At 39.3% G+C, this 27765-nt stretch overlaps 1 protein-coding gene across 1 annotated transcript in view; it reads right to left on the bottom strand.

The window, feature by feature from the left end:
* The window catches only part of ctdp1 (CTD phosphatase subunit 1), a 78658-nt gene that overhangs the window by 37332 nt on the left and 13561 nt on the right, over positions 1 to 27765 (bottom strand). The window contains exons 9-12 of the mRNA XM_014472640.2: positions 26566 to 26707; positions 26247 to 26471; positions 24722 to 24875; positions 2037 to 2263 (exon numbers count right to left, since the gene is read on the bottom strand). Of these exons, the coding sequence (XP_014328126.1) occupies positions 2037 to 2263; positions 24722 to 24875; positions 26247 to 26471; positions 26566 to 26707 (748 nt within the window). The remainder of the gene's footprint in view (positions 1 to 2036; positions 2264 to 24721; positions 24876 to 26246; positions 26472 to 26565; positions 26708 to 27765) is intronic.

Here is a 27765-nt window from a genome sequence, read left to right as displayed (position 1 = left end):
ACAGACATCAGAACAACAAATGGAGAGACTACATCCAGGAAAGAAGTATCACAATTAGACATAGGCACAATTAGACGTGTTGCTTAAGTTTTTAAAAAGTTCACAATGTTTCTAGGTTATAAAGACCTATTAATGAATGTTGCTGTATAGTGTGAAACAATGAAATTACATCTATTGCCTAGTTTTTTACATTTTGATTTATATCCGGGGGTGAAGACAATCTTTTCAAGCCGCTTAAGTTTCCAAGAGACACAATTAGGTGTTTAAAAAATAGTATTATCTTAAAACTAGATCTAATTCAACTACTCATCTGGTGATGTAAAAAAAAACATAAACAACAATTTCCTCAGGAATTATTATTATTATTATTATAAAAGGATAAATTTATGTGTCCTCATAAATTTGTCCTCATTTGTCCTCATGTAATTTTGTCTTCATGAACAGATGAGGACAAGACAGAGCCGACTCACGTACACCCTTCTGTGTCTTTTTTATGACAATATTTGGTTATTGCTGATGTAATTTTGAGAACAGCCAATACAAACAATAGGGGGAAAATTAATCAAATCTGGTTCAATAAGTACACATAGTTACCTTTAACAAGCTAGACTGGATCATTTTCATTTTTACCATGGTAAAATACAAGCTGATCATTCAGTGAGAATATAAAACTGGCCCAAGATTGTTCAAGAAGTTTTAATATCTCCTGGTGTGACATTTTGCTACACCCCTAAAAAAACATAAAACGGGCAAACTCCTACCCCTCTAGTCAAAGTTACAGCAGTACAGCTTTACAAAAACCATCCAGTGCTGTCCGTCACCGAGGAGTTTTTAAATTTAAGAGAAAAGATCTCTCTCTTGCTCAGAACGCAGCAGAGACGGCGAAAATCATCTGCTGTGGCAGACTGACGGTCCGGCCTGTCCTTCAGCAACAGGAGATTCTCATAATTATGTTCTGAAATCTTCAAATGCCTGCTGTCTGTTTAGAATTAGTCTCCATGGCAACGGACCAGACCGTCTGGCTTCGGCACAGACACGCTGATGAAGTGGTGCGTTATGATAATTGTCACTTACCGAGACGATGGACCTGGAAACATGCAGCCGATTTGGAAGGTGGGCACACAATGAGCCATGTTTTACCCCCCTGCCCACCGCCCAGCAGGGGGTCTGTGGTGAGCGTCAACATCAGCTACAACAGTGTGTGACCGGAAGCTACTGATTGATTTTATTCCCAAGTTTCTGCAGGTTTCGCCAACTCAAATTTAATACTATTAAAACCTTTTAAAAAAATAATTAGGAATGAAATTTAAGACCTGTAGCACGACAGAAATATACAAAAGAAAATCGCATATCTGTGACAGACTGGCGACCTGTCCAGGGTGACCCCGCCTCTCACCTGGAATATTAGCTGGAGACAGGCACCAGCACCCCTCCTGACCCCACTAGGGACAAAGGTACACAGAAAATGGATGGATGGATAGATGAAAATTGCATATTTTATACAGTGGAAGTGCAAAGCTTCTTTGCATAGAGTGGATGTAGCATCATACGGGTCGGCAACAGAGGTGAGGTAAAAGCAAAGACAAACCAACTGGCAATAAATTTACACTTATCACTGATGGGAGCAAAAAAGCTAGCTAGTTATAAGGGTTTATTGGAAGTCAGTTAGCGGTAGCTCAACCACTTCCACGTCACAGAAACTAATGAAGATGTCTGCGTGTGACTTGGTCTTTTACCTGGCAGACAAGTCCCACGGAAAAAATAAACTATATAGTATATTCTAGGTTAAATAGTCCAGCCACAACAAAATTTAAGACCTGTGATTAACATATTTAAGACAAACTTACATATTTTCTCATGAATTTAATACAGTTTAAGGCCTTAGCTTTAGATACATGAATTTAAGACTTTTTAAGGATGCCTGGACACCCTCCATTTTATCTCTGAACATGTTTTACTGGATAACAACTGTTGGTTTAAGACACTATAAGATCCAGTTTGGCGAGGACAACTGGCACATAACATTTGTTCCTCACCTTGGGACATTCTCTGACAAACTGGAGTCACAGGGAGGTGTGGTCTGAAGTCTTTCCTCCACTCCGTCTGGCTTAGAGGGGGGCCCTGATGTTGTCAACTCTCCAGCTTCTGGCTGCTGCTGCTGTTGCTCCTCCTCCTCTTCCTCAGCAATATCCTCGTTGCCCGGCTTCTCCTTCCCTCGACCCTCGCTCTCGTTGTCGCTCTCCTCTCCTAAAATATCGTCCACCTGAATTGGGTTTGGTTTTGGAGGGGGAGCTTTTGTTTAGTTTGGGTTTATTCGCAGACCTTAGTAACACCACCATTAACACATTGAACACAAATCTCGACTCTGTCTTCTGTTTTCTACAACCCCGATGTAACTAAATAACTCAACTAGTCTGAGATGTGTCTTGTGAACTTCTTGAAGTTCGGGGACCCACGATACTGTGGCTGAAACAGGTGTGTCATTTCTTTTTGGAATGATGCTCGTCACATATCCAGTAAATCAGCAGTACAAAAGGTGTGTGTAGGTTATTTGGCAGGATTAACGAGAGCAAAGAACATATACATTGGACCACCACTTATGGGCGGTTCAGAATTTGTGGATTTGTCTGTGGAACGCAACTCCAAACTGTTTGAAAAAAACTTTTTCCATTCACCTAATTTTTCGTAGGGAACATCTGAAATACATTGAAGGAAAATCCAGCTTGGAAAGCTGAGAAACTTCAACACAACACGTTGGCTGGCGTTTGCAAAGTGGCCAATCCAGGACAGCATTGTATTTTCAGCGGAAAATCTGCTGATGCTAGCTTCTGTGGTTGTGCCAAGATGGTTTCCACTGTGTGTATTAATGCATATTAAGGTATATTTGGTATTTGAACTATTAAACTAGGCACTTATAGTCATCTTTTAGAAGGGTCTCAAACGATTGCGGATTACAGCTATAAATAGGCGGCGGTGGACTCTTTTGCTTCGTGCATTGTGTCAGGACAAAAGAAACATCTGTGATACTTTTAGGGCCAGGGCCTTAACTTTGAGGGTTTTTTTATGCAATTAATTGCATTTTATATATACAGTATATATATATATATATATATATATATATATATATATATATATATAGGCCTGTCACGATAGCAAATTTTTACAACGATTAATTGTCTCAAAAATTATTGCAATAAACGATAATATTGTTTGAAGACCTTTTTACACTGATTTAATGGAAATGATGTAATAATGCATTCGATTTCCTGCCAAAGATAGATACACTTTATTTTCAAAAGAATATTTAACACTGGAAATGATAAACAAAATAAACAAAACAACCAAAAACAAAGATAAAATGGATTCTCAGTCTCCATTAACAAAAAACGCACTTGAAAAAAAACTAAACACCATAAAGCCAAAGTGGAAATAAATACTGCATTCAATCAAAAGAGTGCAGATTATGAAGTCTGTGTACTGTGTTGCCCTTCAGTAATAATTAGATTTAAATAGAGAAAATGGGCACATCCGACTACCTGATGCAATAGTTCACACTACATGATGTTTTGCTCCTATTTTTCCCCTTACAACAATCTTAGAACGTTGGTCTAAAATTGTGGTGTGTTACGGTAGATCGTCGTTGCCGCTCTGATCCAAATCAGGGTTTTCCCCGACTGGGAGCTTAACGCAGCCTGTTGAATGTGACAGGTAGCCAATCAGAAAGCACGGATTCTCCTCCGTGTTTTCTGAGGGGAAATTACGTCGGGGAATCCCAAACAGCTGACACGGCGCAACCCGAAGTCCAGCGGACATCGGAGATAATATGTGGAAACAACGTTAATGTTTATTCAACATGCAAAGAATATAGAAATGACAAGAGGAGGAGTTGGAGCGAAATTGCTACCGCAGTTGATAAACCCGGTAACTTTTCAGCTGTTCTTTGTTAACGTGACGTAAATAGGTTATAATGATTTTCATTCAGTCAGAACTGACACTAGCTACATGCATTGCAGGTAGATTGTAGTAAAGCATTAATTAATGCCCGGTTTTAAAATTAGTTAACTGAACTTGTAGCCATTATTTTGTGCCCATTGTTGGACACCACGCGGCAGGACCGAACCCGATCGAACGGTTATACCTAGGATTTCTGTCGGCTAATGTGTGGTCTCAGGTTTTAAAAATGGGCCGACAATCGGCCGACAGCATGAAGATCGTGTAGTGTGCGCTGGGCTTTACACTAAGGAAATGAGGAAGGGGGGAGTTTATGGAGAGCACCGGAGTTGAGCCTTTTTTCATTCAGTGTCATTAACAGAAAGAGAAAAGGGCCGGATGAGACGATAATGCCGATAATTAAAATAACGTCGATAGTTTTAATTTATCGTGTGATTAATTGATTTATCGTTTATCGCGACAGCCCTATATATATATATATATATATATATATATATATATATATATATATATATATATATATATATATATATATATATAACATTTTACTTTGGGTGCTCTGACTCTTGTACTTTAAGTTGCTCAGTAGCTGTGTTTCCATTACACATGCGTGCAAAAGTGTATCGATATCCCGCTAATGTTGAAAAAGCACAACTTCACTATTGTGTTTCCATTAATTAAGAAATGAAATTAAAATCGCACATGGAAAAATTTGTTAATGCTTTAAGACATTCAAAAACATGACCATTCAACTACTTCCTGTTGTCTTCTTCATGGTTTGCGCCAATGGCAACATGAAGAAGACATCACAGGAGTCATGTGACTCTTGTGATGCGAAAAAAGCTTCCATTGCAGTTTCCAAAAAACAGAACAAAAAAAACTCCTAATCCTACTGCAAAAACTGTTTATAGAAGAAAAAAAACATGTTTTTTTCAAAATTGGCTTGTTTCCATTGAGCAAATTTTCCCCCCCGAAATGTTCAACTAAAATGCAGCTGGAGATGGTTGAGGTCTGAACAAAGAGAAAACTAAGACTGAAAAATAAACATGTTGTTTTGAAGAGAGCAGCAGATTAATAGCCCATAATATTTATTTAGGCAATGTAGGAACACTCTGAAATTAATTCTTTTTTTAAGGTCTTTTGGGGTATCACTCTTCCGACTCTGATGAAGACACAGATGGCGTTGAGAAGTTTGTACAACAAAAGCTGAAAAGTGATCAGTGAGCACCAGCCCCTTCTGTATTTACCAGATTAGAGTTTTAATCTAGAGTTTAAAAGCTTCTGCTGTTCTTTGTAAAGCATTTGTGAATAGCAATTTCGAGATGTGCTACAAATGATCAATTTTGTGCCCTTTCTAATGCAACACTCCCCATTTATCTTGGCTTTGGACAAACTCCAACAGTGAACTGGCATCTAGTCCTTAAGTATTCAGGTTCTTTGAGGATAAAACCCAAATTTAAATGCAACAAAAAAAAAAAAAATCTATTAAGCTGATAGTCCACGCATTCAGAAAAGATCTCGTTTTTCTCTTACATGTACCTTCAAGACAACATAATTAACTACACAGCCGGTGAAGCACGCTCTGTCTGTGGTTACTAGTCTTTAAAAACAAATGAATCTATTAATCTCCACAAACAATGAAGCAAACCTCCAGCAGAATCATTTGTCCTTGCTACAATCAAAGGCCAAACACAAGAGAAACTAAAACTTGTTAAAGGAAAGTATGTCATGCCCTCAAAGCAGCTTGAAGGCAGGCTTTTCATCTTGAGACTGAAAGCTCTAATGTCAGGAGTGATTCCAGGACACACAAGCTACTTTAGGCCCACGATTGTGGCAGAGATCTTTTTTTAAACTACCCGGCGGCTCACTGAGTCTATCTACAGGTGGAGAGCAAAGTTAGATGGAACTGATATTTGTTTGCGGTCAGAAGGTCCATCACTGCCTTTGAGTTTGAGCCAAGAAGTTTTGCGATTCAGACGAGGCTGAACGGCTGTTTTCTGACTCAATCGGGTCTTTGTTTTCGATATTTCCTCGAATGTCTTACAGCCGGAAAATTTTACATGAGAAACGCAAGTTCACCCAACCAGATTGGTGACGACCCCGTATCGGCTGACTAGCGACGTGTGTAGCAATTAAAGACCATCTGTGTGGCAAATGACCAGGGGATTTAAGGCAAAGAGCACACAGACACCACATCACATAATTGGCAAATTCTAATTCCGAAAGTAAATTTGCTTAATAGAAATACGGCGATTTTGTAAAGAAAAAAAAAGTTTTTTCCATGAAACGTTTTTGCGCTAGGATAAGTTGTTTTTTCCCACCATATTAGCATATTTTGCAAAACTGTGACTGGAACACTTGTTTTTGTATCATGAGTCAAAAGATCAACAACCAGATGCTACTATTGGAAGAAAAGACAAAGGCGACGACAGAAAGTGGTGGACGATGATTGTGCGGCATGTTTTTTTTTTTATGACTAATCGTGTGAGTAAACTTATTTACGTGTGATTTTAATTGCGCTTCTGATTTAATGGGAACACCACAACAGTGAAATTGTGTGGGCCTTTTTCGACATTAGCGGAATGTTTTGCGCACATTTGTAATAGAAACACAGTGACAAACCAGATCAGAGGACTTTTGGTCAAATGCCACGATTGTGTTTATCCCCTTATGGGTTTCCGGACACTTATTTTATGCACAACACTCTGCTATGCTACACTCTAAGCCTCTTTTAGTTCTATGATGTAGACTTGATTCGTTTTTGAAGGACTAGCTTTCCTTTTGTTAGGAGAAATCTGTCCAGCAAAGCTTTTCATAAGACGTCACCGCATGTCTGTGATGAAGAAGATTTCGGCCTTGGAAATGTATATAAAGTCAAGTGACTCTACTTTGCGATTTTGTTTCCATGTCTTATGACTTTCATTTTTATTAAGCCTTCACTACCCAGATAAAAACTCATTGAGAACAAAACCTCTTCACCAAAGGTGACCTGGCCAAGACAGACAGCAGTAGACACCATCATAGACAAGATATAACAAAAAGATTAGAAATATATAAAACACAATTAATTTGGCAGTAAAGAGCAGTAGTTCAGACAGTAATAAACTTAGAAAAACGGTAGCAATTTAAGACACAAGCACTGTTGACAGAATATCCGTTGTCGTTTTTTTTTCTCGTTTTATTTTGCGTAAAGCCTTCAGTGAAAATTGTTCTGACTGTTTTTGTTCAGCTTGCAAGGCGTTCCAAGAAAAGGAACAGAGAAGCTCAAAACCGCAATTTAAGGTCTGGTATAAAGTATTCTCAGTTCTCAATCTAAGTCAAGACGTTTTAAAGGTCTAACATTTCAGTTCAATCTTGTGAAGCCAGTGTCCTCTCATCTCGTGAATTCATCGCCCATCTGTGTGTGCCTAGACTGACTCTTGATAGGTAACGTAAAGCAGGGCAGACACGAAACAGCGTCAAAACGTGATAGGAGCAGATCCACCAAACACTCACCTAAAATCTTTGCAAACCCGGTGTTTAAAACTTATGCATGAAATTCAGCTGGAGGTGGAAACTGTGGCAGGCAGAGATTCATCTACTGGAGAAGTAGATGACAGTCAATTACTTCGGAATGTAAGCCGGCAATTAGGAGTAGCTGGAACAGTCAGAGGAGTGAGCGGCTGTTGCCCAGAGCAAAAGCGTTCGGAGCTGAGCGCGGGCCAACTTGAAGGAAATTACTGGCCAATGCTGAACTTTGAATAACTTTCTGTTCTTCTGTGTTACTTTTCCACTTAATATCTTTTGATATCGCTGGCCAGGCTGCAGTCTGGAGAAATTAATGTAGTTTAGAAGCTTTCCCATTCGACGTGAGTGAGTCGTGATAAAGTAATAACCTATGTAGGCACGCAGCTAAGCTACATTATTAATTAATGGGTTTTATAATTCAGGCGCAAATTCTGAGAATGCTATGCAACGATGGGAAAGTGTTGTCATTTTGTTTTGCCGTTAGCTCACACTGACTGAGGCGGAAAAAGAGAAGCGGTAAAAAAAAAAATTAGGGCGACATTTCTACCAAACTATTCATCTCACCTGCGACCAAAACAAGTAGCATGTAATCTGAAGGTGATTTTAATAGCCGAGGTCTGACTGTTAATGAAAACACGAGTGTTTCTGCAAATCACGGCGGAAGATCTGTGGATTCAACACGTCTGAATGAGAAAACTCGACTTCAGATGAACTGTGCGATGCCGTGAGACCTGTGGTGAAGAAAGCCGTGCGTTGTTCAAGAACGCCAATGCCTACAACTAAACACGTAGAATACAAACTCGCAGGATGGGGGAAAAACTGTTTCCATTGCAGTTTTGTGGAATACACAAATTTCAACCACCTGATCCTACCGCAAAAACTTAAGCAAAGATCATGAGTTACCATCGTTAAGAAAATTTGTTTGAGATTCCAATTTGCGCCAATTTATGGATAATGAAAACGCAACTAGTTAGGTGGAATCTCATCAATCTTTTGAAGTATCGGATTAGAAAAAGTAGAGGGAAACGTCAAAATTCGAAATAACTTCCGCAAGTTCGCACACACACAAAAAAAAATCCACTAACGGGGAAATGGAAACATTTGCAGAGTAAGTCCTGACTTGACTAATTTTCCCATCCACTGGTGTGTCAATGTCATACCAGAGGCATGAAACTCTGGAAAATTTCTACATCCACACCTCCAGGTCGTTGGAGGTTGTGTTTTTTTTTGTTTTTTTTCCTGATGTGTGCGGCCCATGCTAGTTCTCTTCTCCCTGTTTGTTACAGCCATGGTATAGCGTCAAAATCTGACGAAACTACGCAGGAGGTAGGCCCAAAGACAACCCAAAGTGGGAGTAAAAGGACTTTGCTTCGACGGAGCAAAAAGGTTGCTTGAGATCCTGATGGGAAAGGAAATGAGCTTAAATCCACCTGAGCTGCTCTGTAGGCTCACAGGCCAAATCCACGTCCTAATGGAAGGCCGCTCCGCCAGGAACAATCCCAGCTCCGATTCACATTTTCCCTCCGCCCGCTTCCTCCTACGTGCAGAAAAAGCTCCTGCGCTCAAACGTGGAGAACGCTCCGATTCTGTTTCAGAATGAGACTTCTTAAGATGATGTGCAAACAGGATACCGGCTTTTTTTCTTCTTCTTCTTTCTCTCTCCAACACCAACTCAGTAAAAGAAGAGCCACATTTGCAGCTGAGGGTGAGCTGAGGCCAGTTACATAAGGATGAAATAATATAAAAATAAAATAAAATAAAATAAAATAAGAAGGAGAAAGATAGAGAGCACAGCCTTGGGTGAAAAATCAGATTCCAGAGAGTTCTTAGATAAGTAAAAACTGCTTAGTTTGAAAATGTTTCTGAACAAATTACAGCTAATTAGAAGGGTTGCTAATTTCTCTGAACTGGGAATAGAATCAGGAAAAAGAATTAGCAGAGGATAGCAGGTGTCTACCTGGCTGTAAACATCCCTCTGGGGGGATTAACTTGATGTTGTGAGTCTTGGAAGGATGTTACATCTCGTCTACATGGCGTCTCTTTATATAAGTCAGCCTTGCGCTGCTTTTCAAATATGGTGTAAAGCTCGAGCAACCACATGAGGCAACGGCTTCTTCCTCTGTGAGGTTTTTGTTTTCATTTAATTTTTACAATTTCCTCCAAAAGTAACCAATTTCCCCAAGAGTTTATCTTACTTCTAGGAATGAGCAGCAGCGCCTCAGAGGAGAGGCAATGAGAAGAAGCAGAAGGAGATTTAATAATAATAATAATAATAATGATAATAATTAGGCCCGTCACGATAGCAAATTTTGCTGAACGATTAATTGTCTCAAAAATTATTGCGATAAACGATAATATTGTTTGAAGACCTTTTTACACTGATTTAATGAAAATGATGTAATAATGCATGCGATTTCTTGCCAAAGATAGATACACTTTATTTTCAAAAGAACACTTAACACTGTTCTAACACTGATAAACAAAATAAACAAAACAACCAGAAACAAAAATAAAATAGATTCTCAGTCTCCATTAACAAAAAACGCACTTGAAAAAAAAACTAAACAACATAAAGCCAAAGTGGAAATAAGTACTGCATTGCAGATTATGAAGTCTGTATATTATATTACCCTTCAGTAATAATTAGATTTAAATAGAGAAGACGGGCACATCCGACTACCTGATGCAATAGTTCACACTACATGATTTTTTTGCTCCTATTTTTCCCCTTATTACTATCTTAGAACGTTGGTCTTTCTAAGATTGTGTGGTGTGTTACGGTAGATCGTCATTGCCCTCCGATCTAAATCAGGGGTTTTCCCCGACTGGGAGCGTTAACGCAGCCTGTTGAATGCGACAGGTAGTCAATCAGAAAGCGCAGATTCCCTCCTTGCTTTCTGAGGGAAAATTACGTCGGGGAATCCCAAACAGCTAACACGGCAACCCGAAGTCCAGCGGACATTGGAGATGATACGTGGAAACAACGTTAATGTTTATTCAACATGCAAAGAATATAGAAATAACAAGGGGAGGAGTTGGAGCGAAATTGCTACAGCAGTTGATAAACCCAGTAACTTTTAAGCTGTTCTTCGTTAACGTGACATAAATAGGTTCTAATAATTTTCATTCAGTCAGGACTTTATGCTGACACAAGCTACATGCATTGCAGGTAGAATGTAGTAAAGCAGGGTCAGTGGAGAGCACCAGAGTTGAGCCTTTTTTCATTCAGTGTCATTAACAGAAAGAGGAAAAGGTCGGAAGAGACGATAATGCCGATAATTAAAATGACGTCGATAGTTTTAATTTATTGTACGATTAATTGATTTATCGTTTATCGCGACAGGCCTACTACTAATAAAAAAGGACATTATTTAAGAATCTGAATCTCAAGCAAAATTTACAAAGCTGAACACTCACAGGCCACTTTATCACCTGTACAACTGTTCTTTCTTGCGCAAGAATTAGCCAAAAACATGTTGGCAACTTAATTCATTTAGAGGTTTGCTTTTATACTTGAACTGTCTGTTGATGGGGTGTTTTCAGAAAATGAGCCCTCATAGGCGGATAGCGGTACAGGTGAACCTGTTCTGCAAGAGCATCTTCTGAATCGTCCATTTTGAGTGAAAGGTGGTGCGCACGATCCGCGCCGAATTACAAAAATTTGTTGAAGCACGACCAAGTCCCGTAACACTGAGACGGGCAAACCGGGGTGGAGAACGGCGCAAATGCTGATCCGTTTAGCTGATCAGTACGTCAACCTTAAAGCTAGCTTTAGGCGTTAAGATGCGCCAATACGACTTGCTTAAGTTCTAACCGAGCATCTGAACTGAGCGGAAAGCATAACTTTGAATGTGACGGGGTTCTTGATTCCACAAAGTCCGGTCTGAGTTAGGCCTGTCACAATAACAAATTTTGCTGGACAATAAATTGTTCCAGAAGTTACCATTATATTCTTAAGTATCATAACGGTAATCGCAAAGTAATAATGAAAGAACACATTCTAAAACATCAGTAAACTTAAAATCTTTAGTGGACATTTAACAGTGGAACTAAAATACATTTTAAATATCCAAAATAAATAAAAACCATCAAATAAAATGAATTTTGAAGTCTTTGTAAACAAAATTGTCCTTCATAAAAAAGGGCTAGTTGTGACCAAAGCACCAAACTGAAGACTTCTTTCGTCCAGTTTTTGGTAGAAAGAGAGAGAAAAAGACACACAATAAATCATGCCAATGGAAATTACTGAGTCTGTTTTAATTTATCATGCAATTAATTGATTTATTTTTTATTGTGACATCCCTAGTCTGAGTGTTTCAGAAACTCACCAAAAAGTGTTGCCGTTAGCTCGATCTCATAGCTTGTAGTTACGGTGAAAAGACTAGTTAAAAAAAAACAGCTATCAAATATTTGAGTTTGATTGGTGGAATTCTTTTCAATTTGGACCAAATGGACTAATTTTCATAATATTTCCACAAGAAATTCATCAATGCAATGATCTCTATTCATCTCACTGGCGAACAGATATTAATGCTGCGTCACTATAGACAAGTTTACTCTCAACAAAAAGTATGTCGAGTACACCACCAGAGCAGACAAAATACAGACTTTATGGCTGAACAGTAGAGCAAATAAGAAAAAAATGATAATATAAACATTTATCATTATAAACAGATTCCTAGAAAATTAATTTACTGCAAATTCATGCAGAAACTCTTGGCTCCCAGTAACACCAAAAAGCTCGTACATTTCACAAAGGAGGTAAGAGATCAATATCTGCAGGCTACTAAGTGCGAGCCGTGATCATGGTAACAGAGGACCTGCTGTGTAAAATCCTCCTACGATCCAGCACTTAATGAATCTTGTCTGTAATGGCCTCCATGTCAAACTGCACAGTCCAAGCCTCACCTTAATGATAGACCATTATCACCAGTTCCTTATTTCAGTTTGTTCTGTTTTTAGTTGCCAAATTTGACAATTGACCAAATGCTGTCGAGGCATTTGATTCAGAAATGAAGAGGTAAAAGTGATCAGTTTAATTTTTTTAAAATCCTCTTTCAACATCCTGAAAGTTTCACATTTCAGGAAAGTCGGTTTGTCTGAACAGCAATGAAGCGACTGCATGAAAAAGTTTAACTTTCTTAGCATGTAGAGGGTTAAAAAAAAATACTCTCCTTCAGGTTCCTCTCCATCACAGCAAAACTGAACGATCCGACAGACTCGCTAGATGAATTTAATTGTGCCATTCCGACATCATAACTTGTGTTTACGCTCCCGCGAATAAGTCATGAGCGAGTCGATGATAACTAAGGAGAGGCCCATAAAACCCTGACAGATCCGCTTGGCGAGCTACAGGATGACTCATCAGCTTTGCTGACACAGTACAGTAGAGGTGTGAAAACTTCTCACTGCAAAGACGCATCGCTTTGCAAACGATGCACAACTCCGAACAGAGCATAGCTTGGAGTTGTTTTACACTCGCAGAAAACTGGATTTTGGAAAACAGATGGAAGATCTGCAGTATTAATAGCTCTTGGAAGGCTTTTTGGGGAGGTTGTGGGGGTATTTTCTCACATTATGACCTCAAACTTTAATCTGTTTTTGGAGGAAATTTTCATTGATCAGGCAAGTCAATGTGTGGAGATGAGGGGGGCTGTTTGTAGTTTCAGATCATGAAGCTATGGGGCGTTTTTGGAATAGAGGGCACGGCCAGCAACTCAGTATTCACTTATGCAGCATATGTGTGAAGGATTTTCCCCGTAACTTACAGAGATTCTGCAGCTTATTGGTTTTATATCATTTCACACTTTCCTTTTTTTTTAACCCCTCCAGGAGGTATTTTTTGTGGGCTCTAGTGTCCTAGTGTCCCCTATATGATAGCGGGTCGACAGGAAACAGGGAAGGAGAGGGGGGAAGACATGTGGCAAATATCGTCGGGTCCGGGAGTCGAACCCGCGACGGCCGCGTCGAGGACTCAAGACCTCCAAATACGGGTCACGCCACGCCCTATGCCACCACGGCACGCCCATCATTTCACACTTTCACCTTTGTTCTGGAACCCCATGTTTAGTTCATCAAAATATGAGAATGATCTAAAGGTGGAGAGACAGAGAGCGAGAGTTACTGGTTTTATGTAGTTACTCCATTTTAACCAAATTTACCTTTTTATAAATGTAACGATATTTGTTTCACCTACCAAAATAAATGTGTATTTACCTGTTGACTCATCCTGCTTTGTCAAAAAGCTCAAACTTAGTCTGACTGGAATGTAGAGCGCCTGAGAACAGCAATGTTGTCAAGAAAAATGATTAAAGTGCAACTTAATGTAGCAGGTCTGAAACGATTAATCAGATAAATCGTAGCTAAACAACTATCGAAATAATCAACTTATTTAGTGAGTGATTAATTACTAACTAAAGTATGCAGAGTCACTATTGATGACTTAGTGATGCATCACAAAGTTTCAGCCTTAAGGGTGCAAGGCTGAAACGATTAATCGTACTAATTGATATGAAATAATCGTCAAATTAATGTAGTAATCGAATAATATTTAACCTTAGTTTGCTGACTAAGAAAAAGTAATTTGGGTAAAAAAATAAATTAATTAAAAAAAACATATTCAGAAACGTAATTGAGTCAAAACTGCACCACGAATACATGTAAATTTTTCATGTAAATATGTTTAGGCTTCACACAGTTCAGATGTACTAAAGGAATGTTATGCTATTGATTTTAGGCAATGCGTTGTTTATTTTCTTACTTAATAAATGAGTTATATTGTTTGTTTACTTGCATATTTTAATCTATTTCTAATACTGCACAAAAAGGTTTAAGTGGTTAAATGAGAAAATTGTAGAAAATGCCAATTTTTGTATCTGATTAATCGTGAGAATAATTGATTGATTAATCAATTACCAAAATAATTGTTGGTTGCAGCCCTAAACAAGCAGCATAAACCCCCCCAAAAATCAGTGAGACTAGTTTGACAAAGACTGTTAGGAGGTGTTGCTGGAAAGCATAAGCTGCTATAACGCACGACAGAAACTGCGAGAGCCTGGGAACCGATGGGCTGTGGAACAACTCGAGCTCTGAGAGTAAAAGTTGATTGACCTTGCATTTAACTATCGAAGAAACGCGTGACTTCGCCCACTCAGCTTCTGTCTGACAGAGTCAGCGTCCTGGACTTATGCAGGCGCATGTTCACATTCCTCACACATGCAGAAACTCTGCTTTATTCACAACTCCGAGGAGAATTCTGTGTTCCTGTTTAGAGGTCTGTGAGGAAAGAAAAAAAAACTAAACACTTCAACCAATTCTCAAGTGGGTATAGTAACCCGGCTTGAACTCACAACAGAATCCCTTTAGCACTGTTTTTTTAAGCATATAGTTCTCATTTAAAGCCACTTTAATCAAGTGCAATCTATTAGGATGTTACAGTTTTAATCCTAGACTGATGTTATTGTTTTTTATGCAGACGTATGGAGAAACACATGAAAAGGAACCGAATGGGGGTTTTTGTGGAGCATTAACTCTTCGCATATTTGATGTATGCGCACAGTTTGAGGCACTTCTGTTCTGAAGAAGACAAGTGGTTTGGGATTAAAGGTGTCAAATTCACAGCGATTTGATAAGTCTATTTTAGGGCTGCAACTAAATTATTTTAGTTATTTATTCATCTCAATCATTTTGACGTTAATCGAATAAAAAGAAAATTACCCAATTCAGACTTTTTATGCAATATTCGACATACATTAAAAGATGCAAATAAATAATTCAATTCCTTTTCTAAATAAGAAAAATATTCTGTAGCCTGAAATGCAATAAAATGGCATTTATTTAGTATACATTTGACCATTTGTAGCAAAGAATAAAAAATATTTCTAACATTAACAAGTGAAAAGCTCAGCACTTTCTGCCTGACTTACCATCAATACAATGTAGGGATAATCTGTTGACTATTTTTGGATTAAAACATTAATAACTGGATGGCAAAAGGTGCCTAAAAGAATTTTTTATTTTGTAAAGAATTTGAATCAGGTGAAGCTAAAACTTCCACTTGAGTTTTGGGTAAAACATAATCACAAATTTATATGTATATATACATATATAAAATGCAAAATGTATATATTTTTGTACAATTTTGGCTTAGTTACTGCTCTGACGATTAATCAATTACTATATTAGCTGACAACTGTTTCAATAATCAAGTAATCACAACTAATCTGATTAATCACAATTAATCCAATGAATTTGACTATTCCAATTAGTCACAACTAATCTGATTAATCACAATTAACATGTTTCATTTTTTTGGTAGAATTGTTCATATTTACCATTCACAACCTTTAAGAGTAGTTTTTGAATGGCTCTGCTTAAATGTCAGAGATGTCTCAGTAATTCTCAGAAGAAATTGTCAAACAAATCTCCCTGTTGCTCTTGCCCTGCAGCGGCCTAATGTCTTTCTGAGATCCGCTGATTCCAAAAACTGATTGTATCCTGGTGAAACTGCAGGCGTAGCTAAAAATAGGTCCATCTGACACACTCAGGTCATGTCGACCTGGTGTTATTCAGTGAACTAAAAAGATTATCCTACTTTAATGCGAGTGGCAGGTAAGTATGCTGAGTTCTGGTAATGGGCCTCGGTGTCTAGATTTGACAGCGGTAGATGGGGAAATTACAGATAGATTTGGGGATGATTCCTGTCTTCATAGGGAGCGGCCTTCAAAACAAAGATGCACCGATCCACTTTTATCACTTCCTGTTCCGATATCTGAGTATTGGTCAATACTGATCCAATTTTTTTCCTTCCCTTTGTGATTACTTCTAATCAGTTTTAAAATACAGAAAACTGAAATCCAAGTAGAATTTGCTCCAAGATATGCGCCTAAAAGCAAACAACTGGACTCGACTGAATACTGATGTATTGAACAAAAAACGGACACACATTCTCCAAGCCATCAAATGGCCAACAAGGCTTCAGGAAAAGGTCACACAGCTGGTACACTGCTGCTTTTCTCCGCCCGCCGTTCTTTGCACATGTTGCTCCAGATAAACTGACAGAGCGTCGTGTAACCGTCTGTGACATTTAAATGCGAGGCTGTCCACCTGATTCAGACATTCTGCCTCGCTCTGGCCAATTAAGAGTGCTACTGTCCCCCCGGTGGCCCTGAAGATCTACAGCGTTTAAGAATGTCAAAGACTGCCCTTTCGCCGAGGCGTATGCCAGGAACGTGGCATTTGAAACGGTGTTGGAAAAGGTATTGTGCTTTTGAGTCAATTTATGTTTTTGTAAAAAAAAAAACAAATGATGTTAAAGAGGGATTTAGTTGTGCTTCGAGGAGCAAATGTTTGCCCAAAGGAAACACCAACTGCAGCGTATTCACCGTCCACCCAGGAAGTTGTGATCGCAGCTATTAATTAATTAATTCATATGTTTGAAAATTTTGTGCAGATTTCCAATTTTTACTGGACATTGTAACTTTCCTGCAATTCTGATCAATCACTTCAACGTTTTTCTGCATTTACTTCCTGTCTGACCAATAGCAGCAACTCGGATGAACTTTGACCGATCCCATTTATCAATAGTTTTTAGTCAATTTAGAGAATCTCAGAGCAAAGAAGAAGGAAATTAAACTATTAGCGTGAAACAACATCAATAAAAGCAGTCCAACTTAGGCTTGTCACAATGACAAATTTTGCTGAACGATAAACCTTTCCAGACGTTATTGCGATAAATGATAATACTGTTGTTTTGACAATATTTTAAAAGTACCGTATTTTCCGCACTTTAAGGCGCACCACATTATAAGGCGCATAGAATAGACGCTACAGTAGAGGCTGGGGTTATGTTATGCATCCATTAGATGGAACTGCGCTAAAGGGAATGTCAACAAAATAGTCAGATAGGTCAGTCAAATTTTATTAATAGATTACAAATCAGTGTTCTGAAAACTCCATTCATTCCCAAAATGAATAAGCAGCTGTTTTATTTTTTTCCCCGAGGTAAAGTAAGTGACGTGGTATTCGTTCGTGTGCGGATGGAGAGATTACGTCTTTTCATAAACCGAAAGCACCAAGAAGGACCGCCTCTAAATTCATTGATGTTAAGTTCGTGTGCTAGCGCTGTTGCCTTCATTCGAATAGTGATTGTACTGACAGTTCTACTTGCTGCTCTCTGTTCAACAACCCACTGTTCGAGTTTGTCCTCCAACTGTAGCCATCTCGCTTTGCTCCCTCGGAAACTGTTTTGTCTTCTTTACTTGGCGCAGGTCATCTTGTTGCTTCCTCCACTTCCGCACCATTGATTCGTTCATGTTAAATTCTCTCGCTGCTGCTCTATTCCCGTGTTCTACTGAGTGACTGATCGCCTTGAGCTTAAACTCTGCGTCGTAAGCTTGTCTCTTAATAGGAGCCATTTTGGGGTCTTTACACAAAACCCAGCGTGCACCGCGCGCTTCTTCTTCTATGTGGGAAAATGAAGTCGGCGGCTGCTTACCGTAGTTGCGAGACCTGTTGTGACTCAATATTGGTCCGTATATAAGGCGCACCGGATTATAAGGCGCACTGTCGGCTTTTGAGAAAATTGAAGGTTTTTAGGTGCGCCTTATAGTGCGGAAAATACGGTAATATAATGGTAATGGCAAAAATAATAATGCAAGAGCATATTTCTAAATGATCAATAAACTTTAAATTCCAATGAACATCTAACATTGGAACTGGAAGACATTTTAAATAACCAAAATAAATAAACAAAACAAGAAAAAAATGCATTTTGAAGTGTAAATAAAAACTGTCCTTCAATAAAAAGAGCTAGTTGAGACCGAAGCACTAAACTGAAGACTTTTATCATCCAGTTTTTGGCATAAAGAGAGAAAGAGAGAGAGAGAGAGAGAGAGAGAGAAAAACCTCGACCTCATTTAATTTATCGGCTTTATCGTTTCTGCCTGTATTTTTTCTCTTTCTATTGATGACACTGGATGAGAAGGCTCAACTCCGGTGCACTCCACTGACCCCTCCCTTCCTCATTTGTTAGGAAGGGAAAAAATGAGAAGGGGCGGGGGAGAGTGGACTATTGCATCCGGTAGTCAGTGCGCACATCATTCTGTACTTCTGAAGCTTTAGACCCCCGTGAGGAGTTAGCAAGGTACAGAAACACTATCTGATATTGGGGGGGGAAAAGAGCTCGAAATGGAACTGGTTTCAAAGCCGAATGCAACTGCAGCAGTGTGAGAGTGTTTTGGATTCAAACCAAATGACTGAGGAGAACCGCTGAACCTTTGTGAGCCAATATGTCGCATTTGTCACAAAACAGTAGCAACTAAGAGCAGCAATACAACCAACTTGCACCTGCACCTAAAGCACAACCATCCAGCGAAGTTTTCCCAGCTGGGGACAAAAAGTACAATCAGTGGCCCGTCTCTGTCTTCAAGTTCGCGACAGTCCACCATCACTGAAGCAATTAATCGACAGGCAGCGTGCAAAATGGACAGCGCAAAGTGGTGTGCGCTCACAGACAGCGTAGTTCGCTTAATTGCTAAAGAGATGTTCCCATTTAATATTGTTGAAAAGCCGGCATTTCAAAAAATGTTGCAAACATTTGATAGACAGTACGAAATCCCCGGAAAAACATACATATTACAAACGGCAATTCCACAACTGTACAACAGTATTAAAGAGGACATACTGAAGGAGATAAAAGAAATTTCAATTTACTCTGCTACATCAGATATGAGGTCAAGTTCAAATATGACCTCTTAAGTGAGCTTGACCATTCACTATATAGCCGCCGACTGGACCCTGCACTCTAAATGTTTAGAGACCAGATATGTCCCAGATAACCATAATGCTGACACCCTGGGAGAAAACCTGAAATCTGCTTTAGCAGATTGGGGACTGGATGAGCACAAACTGGTCTGCAGCACAACAGACAACGGTGCTAACATTGTCGCTGCAATAAGAAATCTTGGCTGGCCATGGCTCAACTGCTTTGGCCACAACCTCCACCTTGCTGTTTCCCATGGTCTAGACCAGGGGTGCTCAATACGTCGATCGCGATCGACTGAAGGTTTTGAGTCGACCTCGGCAGTAGGTGACAAACTGAACGCCGCCAGGACATTGAGACCAGCACTTTCTCTTCTGACGCGCTTACAAAATATTAATAAGCAAAATATTAATAAACCAGTGGTCCCCAAACTACGGCCCGCGGGCCAGATGCGGCCCGCCTCCACATTTGGTCCGGCCCCCTGAACAATACCAGAGTATTTTCATATATGTTCATTTTTATTTGATAAGTTGGACTTTTGCAATAAAATAAATGTTCCTTAGTAATGAACTTTATTTATTATTAACTACTAGTTAGTAACTGTTTTATACATGCATATAATTGACCCTAACCCTTTTTTTTATGTGGAGAACCCAGTGTTATTTGGTTATTATTTATTTCATAAATAGTGTTATTTCCTGACTTTTGTTCTCTGAAGAATCCAGAAAAGGTTATTTGATTGTGCTTTCTGAAAAACAATACATTTTTATGTTTAGCACTCTTACAATCGTCACACATTTTCTGTTACAAACTGACCCCGGCCCCCCATCAGAGAAGGGACAAGTTATGTGGCCCTCACAGGAAAAAGTTTGGGGACCCCTGTCCTAAACGTTTGTAGCTTCACTAAAGAATAAAACTTTTTTGAAAAATCAACAAGACGTGTTAAAATTAATATTCTCAGTAATTATTGTTTCAACAAGGTGTTGCGCAATTCAGTGCCTTTCAGTTCCATTAACAAAAACAAAAGGCGACTCAAAGACCGACTGACTAGCAGAGCAGGAGTTTAAATTAGCTAATCAACCAATAATCAAGAAATAAATATCAAGTCTGGAAACCTGATGTCGTAACGGACTGAATGTTATGTTTTTAACGTCATTTTTGATCGGCTTGTGGGGCGCAGGTGGTTGCCACGGCAACAGGTGTGCTAACATGACAGAGAGAGTAAAAAAGTACGAGTAGTTATTTTACCTTTGTTTGCCTTTGCTGTGGCGCATTATAACCGCTGTTTCTAAACGTTCGATAAACGACAAACTTAGACTAATTACCTTGTTCGTTTGTGAGTATACGTCATTCACAACAAACATCAAATGGGACAAATATATTTCATAAAATTTTAACAAACAAATGGTTTCTACCATGGTAATTATGTGAAATTAAATTTATTATATCCCAACTTCAGAAGATTTGCCTTTACCTTTACAGAGCTCTTTGGTTCCTCCTATCAGTCTGTAGCTTCTCATATTGAGGTCAAACCAAATTTCAGATCTACCATAACTGACTGACACCTGCTGGCCTCAGGTTTGCAACCAGCTTGTGACTGAGAAACCCGTAACCTCCTCCCAGTGACAAAATCTCACTGAGGAAGAAACTGCATTAGGTTTTCTATCACTTTATTATTTCTGCTATATTCGCATATAAAGTAAGTCAATAGAGTTTCATTTACAATTTTTATGTCTTCGTGTCATGAAGTAGATCTCAGCTGGCTGGTGAGAGAAAAAGTAGATCTTGGTCTCAAAACGTTTGAGCACCCTTGGTCTAGACAGTGGCAACGGACGGACAGCACGTGCCATAGGACTCTGTAAAAGTTTGGTCAACACATTCAACCTGAACTCCCATAAAAAGAGAGACCTGAGGAAGGCACAGAATGAAGCTAATCTCCCTCAGCACAATCTCATTCTGGTGAGTGATTTTTTATTCATTCATTTGTAACTCAAAATATTCAGTCATGTTTATCTTTTTGTAGCATGTAGACCTGTAGAATCTAACTAAGACTGTTGTCTGGCAATAATTTTACATATAACAACAAGAAGAAGTTAAAATACATTAACTAATAAAAAAATAGTATTGTTCTAATACAGTAATAACATATTTTGCTAGAGCCATTTTGGTGTTATTTCTACTTGTCAGCACAAGAGGAGTAATATGTTACCTGTAACTGGTGAAGTTTGGCCCTAAATGAGTAACATAATAATTATATATATTTTTCTAATAAAAACATTTTCAATATCCCACAGGATGTTGTCACACAATGGGGCACTAAACAGAAGATGGTCAAGAGGGTGTTGGCAACTCCCAGCCATAAGACGAGTCCTGGTTCAAGAAAGAAAGCACGGCCATCTCCACCCAACCTGGCAGGATGTTTCGGTGTTGGAGTCCATCAACGCAGCAATGAAACCACTGGCTGACTTTACAGATGTCCTTTCAGGAGAAACATACGTCACAGTGTCCTCTGTTAAGCCTGTGCTGCAACTGATTAAAGGCGACCTTCTCTCTCCTGGCCCTGATGACAGCACACTGACTGCCAGTATTAAACAAAACATATCAAAGATACTGACTGAAAAATACAGTTCACCTGTCATCCAAGCCCTCCTGACAAAGGCCACCATCTTGGATCCAAGGTACCGTGGCAGCATGGAGGAGGCCGGGTCATTGGATGACGGCAAACACCAGCTGGTGCAAGAGCCACTGGACTTAAAAGGGCCAGAAGTAAGTGAAGAAGGTGTAAGTGGTGAGGGCTGCAGCCGAGCTGCTGGAGGAAACAAAGGTGAATCTATAGCTGCCTCACCCACCAAGAAGAAGAGGCTAAGTGACCTTCTTCAAAACAGAAGAGCTCAACTCACAGTTCAGACACAGGCTACATACCCAAAAAGAGAGCAGGCTAATGCAGAACTGACCAGGTTCCTTCAAGAAGATGCTATTGATGCCTCTTGTGATCCCTTGATGTGGTGGCGTGACAACCAAAGACGATATCCTTTGATGGCAAACTTGGTTCAAGAATACATGTGTATTTGTGCAACAAGCACCAGTTCAGAGAGAATGTTTAGTACAGCTGGAAACATTGCTACTCCTGAGAGATCCTGCCTTAAGCCACACAAACTCAACATGTTGGTATTTCTTGCTCAGTATCTGTCTGATTAAAGTAGCTACGGATCTGTTTAAAGAATGTTGAGGCATCTGGTCTTATTTAAGAGTGTGCTTTTGTTACTTTGCACTATTTGTTTATAAAATGGCAGTGTTGCCTATCTCTATTTAAATCTAATGATATACAGACTTCATAATCTGTACTCTTTTGGTTGGACGTAGTTTTTATTTCCACTTTGGTTTTAACTTGTGTTTAGTTTTTATTCAAGTGCATTTTTTTGTTAACAGAGACTGAGAGTCCATTTTATTTTTAATTTTGGTTGTTTTATTTTGTTTACCAGTTCCAGTGTTAAGTGTTCTTTTGAAAATAAAGTGTATTTATCTTTGGCAGGATGTGCTTGCATTATTATGTCATTATCATCACATCAGTTTAAAATGGTCTACAAGCAATATTATCGTTTATCGCAATAATTTTTGAGACAATTAATCGCTCAGCAAAATTTGTTATCGTGACAGGCCTACCGAGAGGATCCCAGCTGAGCCGTCACATCAAAAACCCACAATTCATGAAAAGGTCAAATCAATAAAAATGGCTCTGAATGTCTTTACAACATGCCTCGTCACATGTTCCATTTAGACAACCACAGAGGGGCCTTTTTTTCCCCCTGTACAATAATCACTTACTGAGAGGTTCTTGGCACATCTCGAGGGTCTGCTGAGCAGATCTCTCCGCGCTGCAGCATTAGCACAACTCAGACTCAATTAAAGAGCATTATCCAGGCAGGAGGTGCCGAGTTCTCCGTCATTACTAATCACTTCACCTGCCTCATGAGGCCCACAGATATAACATGCAGAACGCCAGCGGATATGGAACGGAAGTAAGGGAATGATGCAAGTGGAGGGCCAGAAGGACATCAAAGGAATGTGAAGAGTTTCAGGAGGATTGAGTGGTAACCGGCAGGTTTGTGACTGGCCTTTGACCTCCAGCTGTTGGTTAAGCATACACCTGTCAATACTGATTAAAGCTATACCGTTCCAGCTGTGAGCAGGGAATAGTTATTCATTAGAGGACGGGTAGTTATTGCACCACTTATCATGGAAAAGACGTTATTAAGATGAAAACTGTCACTCGTTAAGACAATTATAAAGGCAGACAATGTTTGCAAACCCTCAGACTTGGCGGTTTATCTAATACTTATCTAATATTTACAAGTCTGTCCATGACAAAGTTCAAAATGTTAAACAAAACAGGGAAATTTTGCTGCAATACTTTTACTGCTGTTGGAGCAGCAAAACAACTAATAGGATTAATCGTGATTAATTGATTGCTGAAGTAATCGTCAACTGGTAACTGATTAATCGTTAACTATAGTTAACTAAATTCTGGGAGGATTTATGGGGAAATCAGGAACCTTCATGCAGAAACTGGAGCAAAACACTCAGACGTCTGAGTCTGTGGAAACTCAGCCTGATTAAATCTGAACCGTTTAAATTCTTTAATATAACCTTATTTTTATACTTTTATTTTTTCTTCCTAAATATGTCGCTCAGTCGAAATCTACTTTCAACTGAGCGACAGTTAACTATAGTTAACGATTACTCCAGCTATCGTTAACTGGAGTAATGGAAAAAAAAAAAAGATTATTTTGCTGAATCAACAACACACTCAGAGCAGCAATTACGCCAAAACTGCACAAAAGATTCTGGATTTAAGATGAAAAATATTGTTCTTCACCTCAAGCGACAGTTTTAGCCTCACCTGTTTAGCGTGTATGAATTTTAAGCAATAAAATAATTTAGTTTTATTATTTAAAATAGGAATTGAATTATTTGTTCATTTATTTACCTGTGCATTTCTAATATTGTATAAAATAAGCGCAAGCGGCTAACCGAAAAATCTGCAGAATGTGGCAAAAACATTTTAATCAATTAATTGTCAGAATAACCGATTACTACAATAATCTGTAGCTGCAGTCCTGCATCCAAAATACTTCTATAGAAACTAAAGTTTCTTTTCAAGTAACTTCTTATAGACTGAAAAAAAAGATTGGACATTGGGAGTTCCAACCAAGCGGGATCGGGAATGTAAAGGACGGATTATGCGTTTGTTTCACCAGCAGATTTAGAAAGCGAAGTTGCTCATGTAGATACGGGGTGGGAAAAACCTGTTTAGCTTTGAGGAAGCTGAACAGGCTGCAGGTGGATGCACTTCCAACCACCTGTGAGGTGACGATGTTAAAACATATCCAGAAAGCGGCTGAGCGACTGTGTTATGTGCTGTGTGCGCAGTCACAGTAAAAACCTCCAGAACGCGTTCCTGCACTCTACTCTACCCAGGCCGAGGGCGGCGGTGGTCCTCACCTCTTTGTCCATGCTGTCCAGGTCCTCCTTGCAGAGCGTGTACAGCGGCATCGTTTCCGACATGCTCGGCTGCCGCTCCCGGCGGGAAGGCCCCGGCTGCTCGTCGTCCTGGCTGGACCCGGCCGCCTCATCTTGCTGACCCTGTGCAGCTCCCCTGAGGCGTAGGAGCAGAGGAGAATGAGAAAACCAGTCTGAATGGTGGAACCGGTTGGAAAATGGGGTTTTTACACATTTACATCTCAGGTACTTCATACTTTTCCAGGAATCCTGGAAATAAAGCACAGATGCACCGATTCAATATTGATATCTGTATCAGTCCTGATACTTTAACACATCTAGATCGGTGACAATGTGGCCAATCTACTCAGTCTAAGTCTGTTTTGTGCTCTGATGTTTTATTATTTTACATTTAGAATTCCTTATTGCATTTTTTGACCCATTTGAAAGAAAGTTTGCTGCTGTTTGTTTTTATGTTTGACCAAAATGTTCAACCTATTGTTTCTATAATTTTCAATTTCTTTATTATTTATTTCATATTGGCTGTTTTTACATGTTTGACCCAGCTTGTGAAGCTATTTGTGTATTTACATGTGCTGTACTGGTGCAGCTTTATCAAATATATTTATAATTCAGTGCATTTATGTCTGTGTTTGAAAAAAGAAACGTTTTAAGTCAATACAGCAGTTTTTCTGTATCGTATTGTATTGGCCGATACTAAACCTCCGATACTGGTATCTGTATCAGAAGTGGAAAAATGTGGATAGGTGCGTGGATCCCTGGGAAAAAAATTTAATTTAAAATTCAACTTTCTGCTTTTAAGCTCATTTAAAGACACATTAAAATTAAATATTCTACATTTTAGTGAATCTATCAAAACATCAGAAGCATCGCTTTCTGTCGCTTTGTACTTTTATATTTTTTCCTTTCTTTCTTTGTGTCACTCAGATCTTTGTGGGCCTCGCCAGGGAGCAAAACTCATTTGCAAAAACGCAAAACACAATCAGCTTTTAACCGTCCAGCGCGACAAAAGCAGGGAGGTTAAAGCAGGCAAGCGACGGTGGGAAGCACGCAGGACTCGGAAAAGCCTAATGGAGGTATATGCAAATGCGAACGGGACGGCTTCTCCGTTTCCTCCGGGCACTGCTTAATTGAACGGATCTCCTTTGATGATTCTCTTCATTTTAAAGCAACTCGCTGAAAACTTAATTGTGCCTCTAATCCATGAATAAAATAGGGCAATTTTCCACTTCAGATGATTAATCACAGAGCATCGTCAGAGATCTGCTCAATTTGAGGATGTTTTAAGGACGGAGGGCGGCCGTCTGGGGCGAATCAGGAACGGCAAAATCAATAAAAGACGGGACAAAAAGCGACGCTCTTATTTTATTTAAGTGAAACTTGGAAGTCATTCGAAAATAAAAAGCATTTTATCCATCATCATTCTTTACTGGTGTTTTGCAAAAAGAAATCGTTGATTTGTATGATTATCAATGTTCATAGTGATATAACGGGTTGAGTGCAGTACCTGAGACCAGACTGATCCATGCGGTCGGAGAGGGGTCCCGACACCTGGAGGTAGGCTGATGGACGCCCCGCCTGAGGGCCCCTGCGGATTAGCTTCCCTGTGACCGAGTCATAGGTCCGGGCCTCTGAAAATGCCCCTCGGGGTCTGGGGTGGACGGGAGCTGGTTGGAAGACGGCCTTCTGCAGGCAGCCCTGATTGTCGAGAAAAGTGGCCGGGCTGTTGCTCCTTCAAGAGACAGAACTGGGAGTTTAACTCCGTACTTGGGCTCGTACATATTTAGCTGCTAATAGATTAGCCTGGGAGATCATGATTCTGGTACCGTGGCGTCCTGGAGTAATCCTCCTTCAGAGGGTACAACTGCTCCTCCACCCGCTCCCAGCGCTCCAGGCAGCTCCACAGCCAGTCGGGGTTGACCACATGGAGGTGCTTGCAGCCCTGCGCCTGCCGTACCTTCTCAGTTCCTGCGAGAACCACAGTTGTAAGCGGTTTGGTGAAACATTAGCTCACAAGACAGAACAAATATGGGGTGTATGAGAAAAGGATGATATTTTTTGAGGGAAACTTGGAATACAAATAATGTGTTTTCACATAAAGGCTACAAACACTAAACTCAATAGAATAATCCATTCTACGTTGGACATGTCTGTCTACAGTGGTGGACACTGCTAACTAAAAGTCAGTTGTGTCAATTACTCAACTACAACTACTCAAAAACATTAGTTACGTTAATGCTAAAGCTCTCCACAAACACGGTATTTTCCCAAAGCTAATGGTAAAGTGCTAAACAACAGTATTTAGCTACAACACGACAAAAACATGTTATGTTTTTAGCTTAAGCTAATGCTAAGCCACTGCACATGGTTTTTCGTTAAAGCGGCACGCCAATGTGGTAATTAGCGAAAGCTAATGGTAAAGTGCTCCACAACACTGCATATAGATAAAGCTAATGTGCTACACAATATGATATTAGCTAAAGCTAAATCACTATACCAACATTGCATTTAGCTAAAGCCAATGATAAAGTACAACATGAAAATGGTATTTAGCTACATCTAATGCGCTTCACTGAAATGATATTTAGCTAAAACTAATTCTAAAGCGCTACACCAAAATGGTATTTAGATAATGTCACAGCACTACACTGACATGGAATCTAGCTAAAGCGCCAATTATATCTGCCCTTGAAAGACCACAAGCACTAATTTAATTGACATAATTTATATGCGCTTTATTTTGTGCATTCTTTATTTTGTTTTTGTATGTTTCTTATTTGAAGTAAAGTTATTGGGGGGAAAAAGAGAAAGTTAGGAGAGGAAACAGAACTGCTGTGTAAACAGTCATCACCTACTTCAAAATAAAAACATGGGTGTAAACGTCTACTTGAAGAACAGCTGATAAACCAAAACTTCAACACAGACAACGAATTTAATTCAAGAGAAAGTTTACAAAACAGCCAAGTAAATTAACAGTTTAGAATAAAAATATAGGGGAAGCTACGTGCATTATTATTTTCAAAGTT

The sequence above is a fragment of the Xiphophorus maculatus genome, chromosome 13 (assembly GCF_002775205.1).
Source record: "Xiphophorus maculatus strain JP 163 A chromosome 13, X_maculatus-5.0-male, whole genome shotgun sequence".
NCBI lineage: Eukaryota > Metazoa > Chordata > Actinopteri > Cyprinodontiformes > Poeciliidae > Xiphophorus > Xiphophorus maculatus.
Note: the sequence above shows the minus strand (reverse complement) of the source record. Positions and strands in the feature narration are given on the sequence as shown.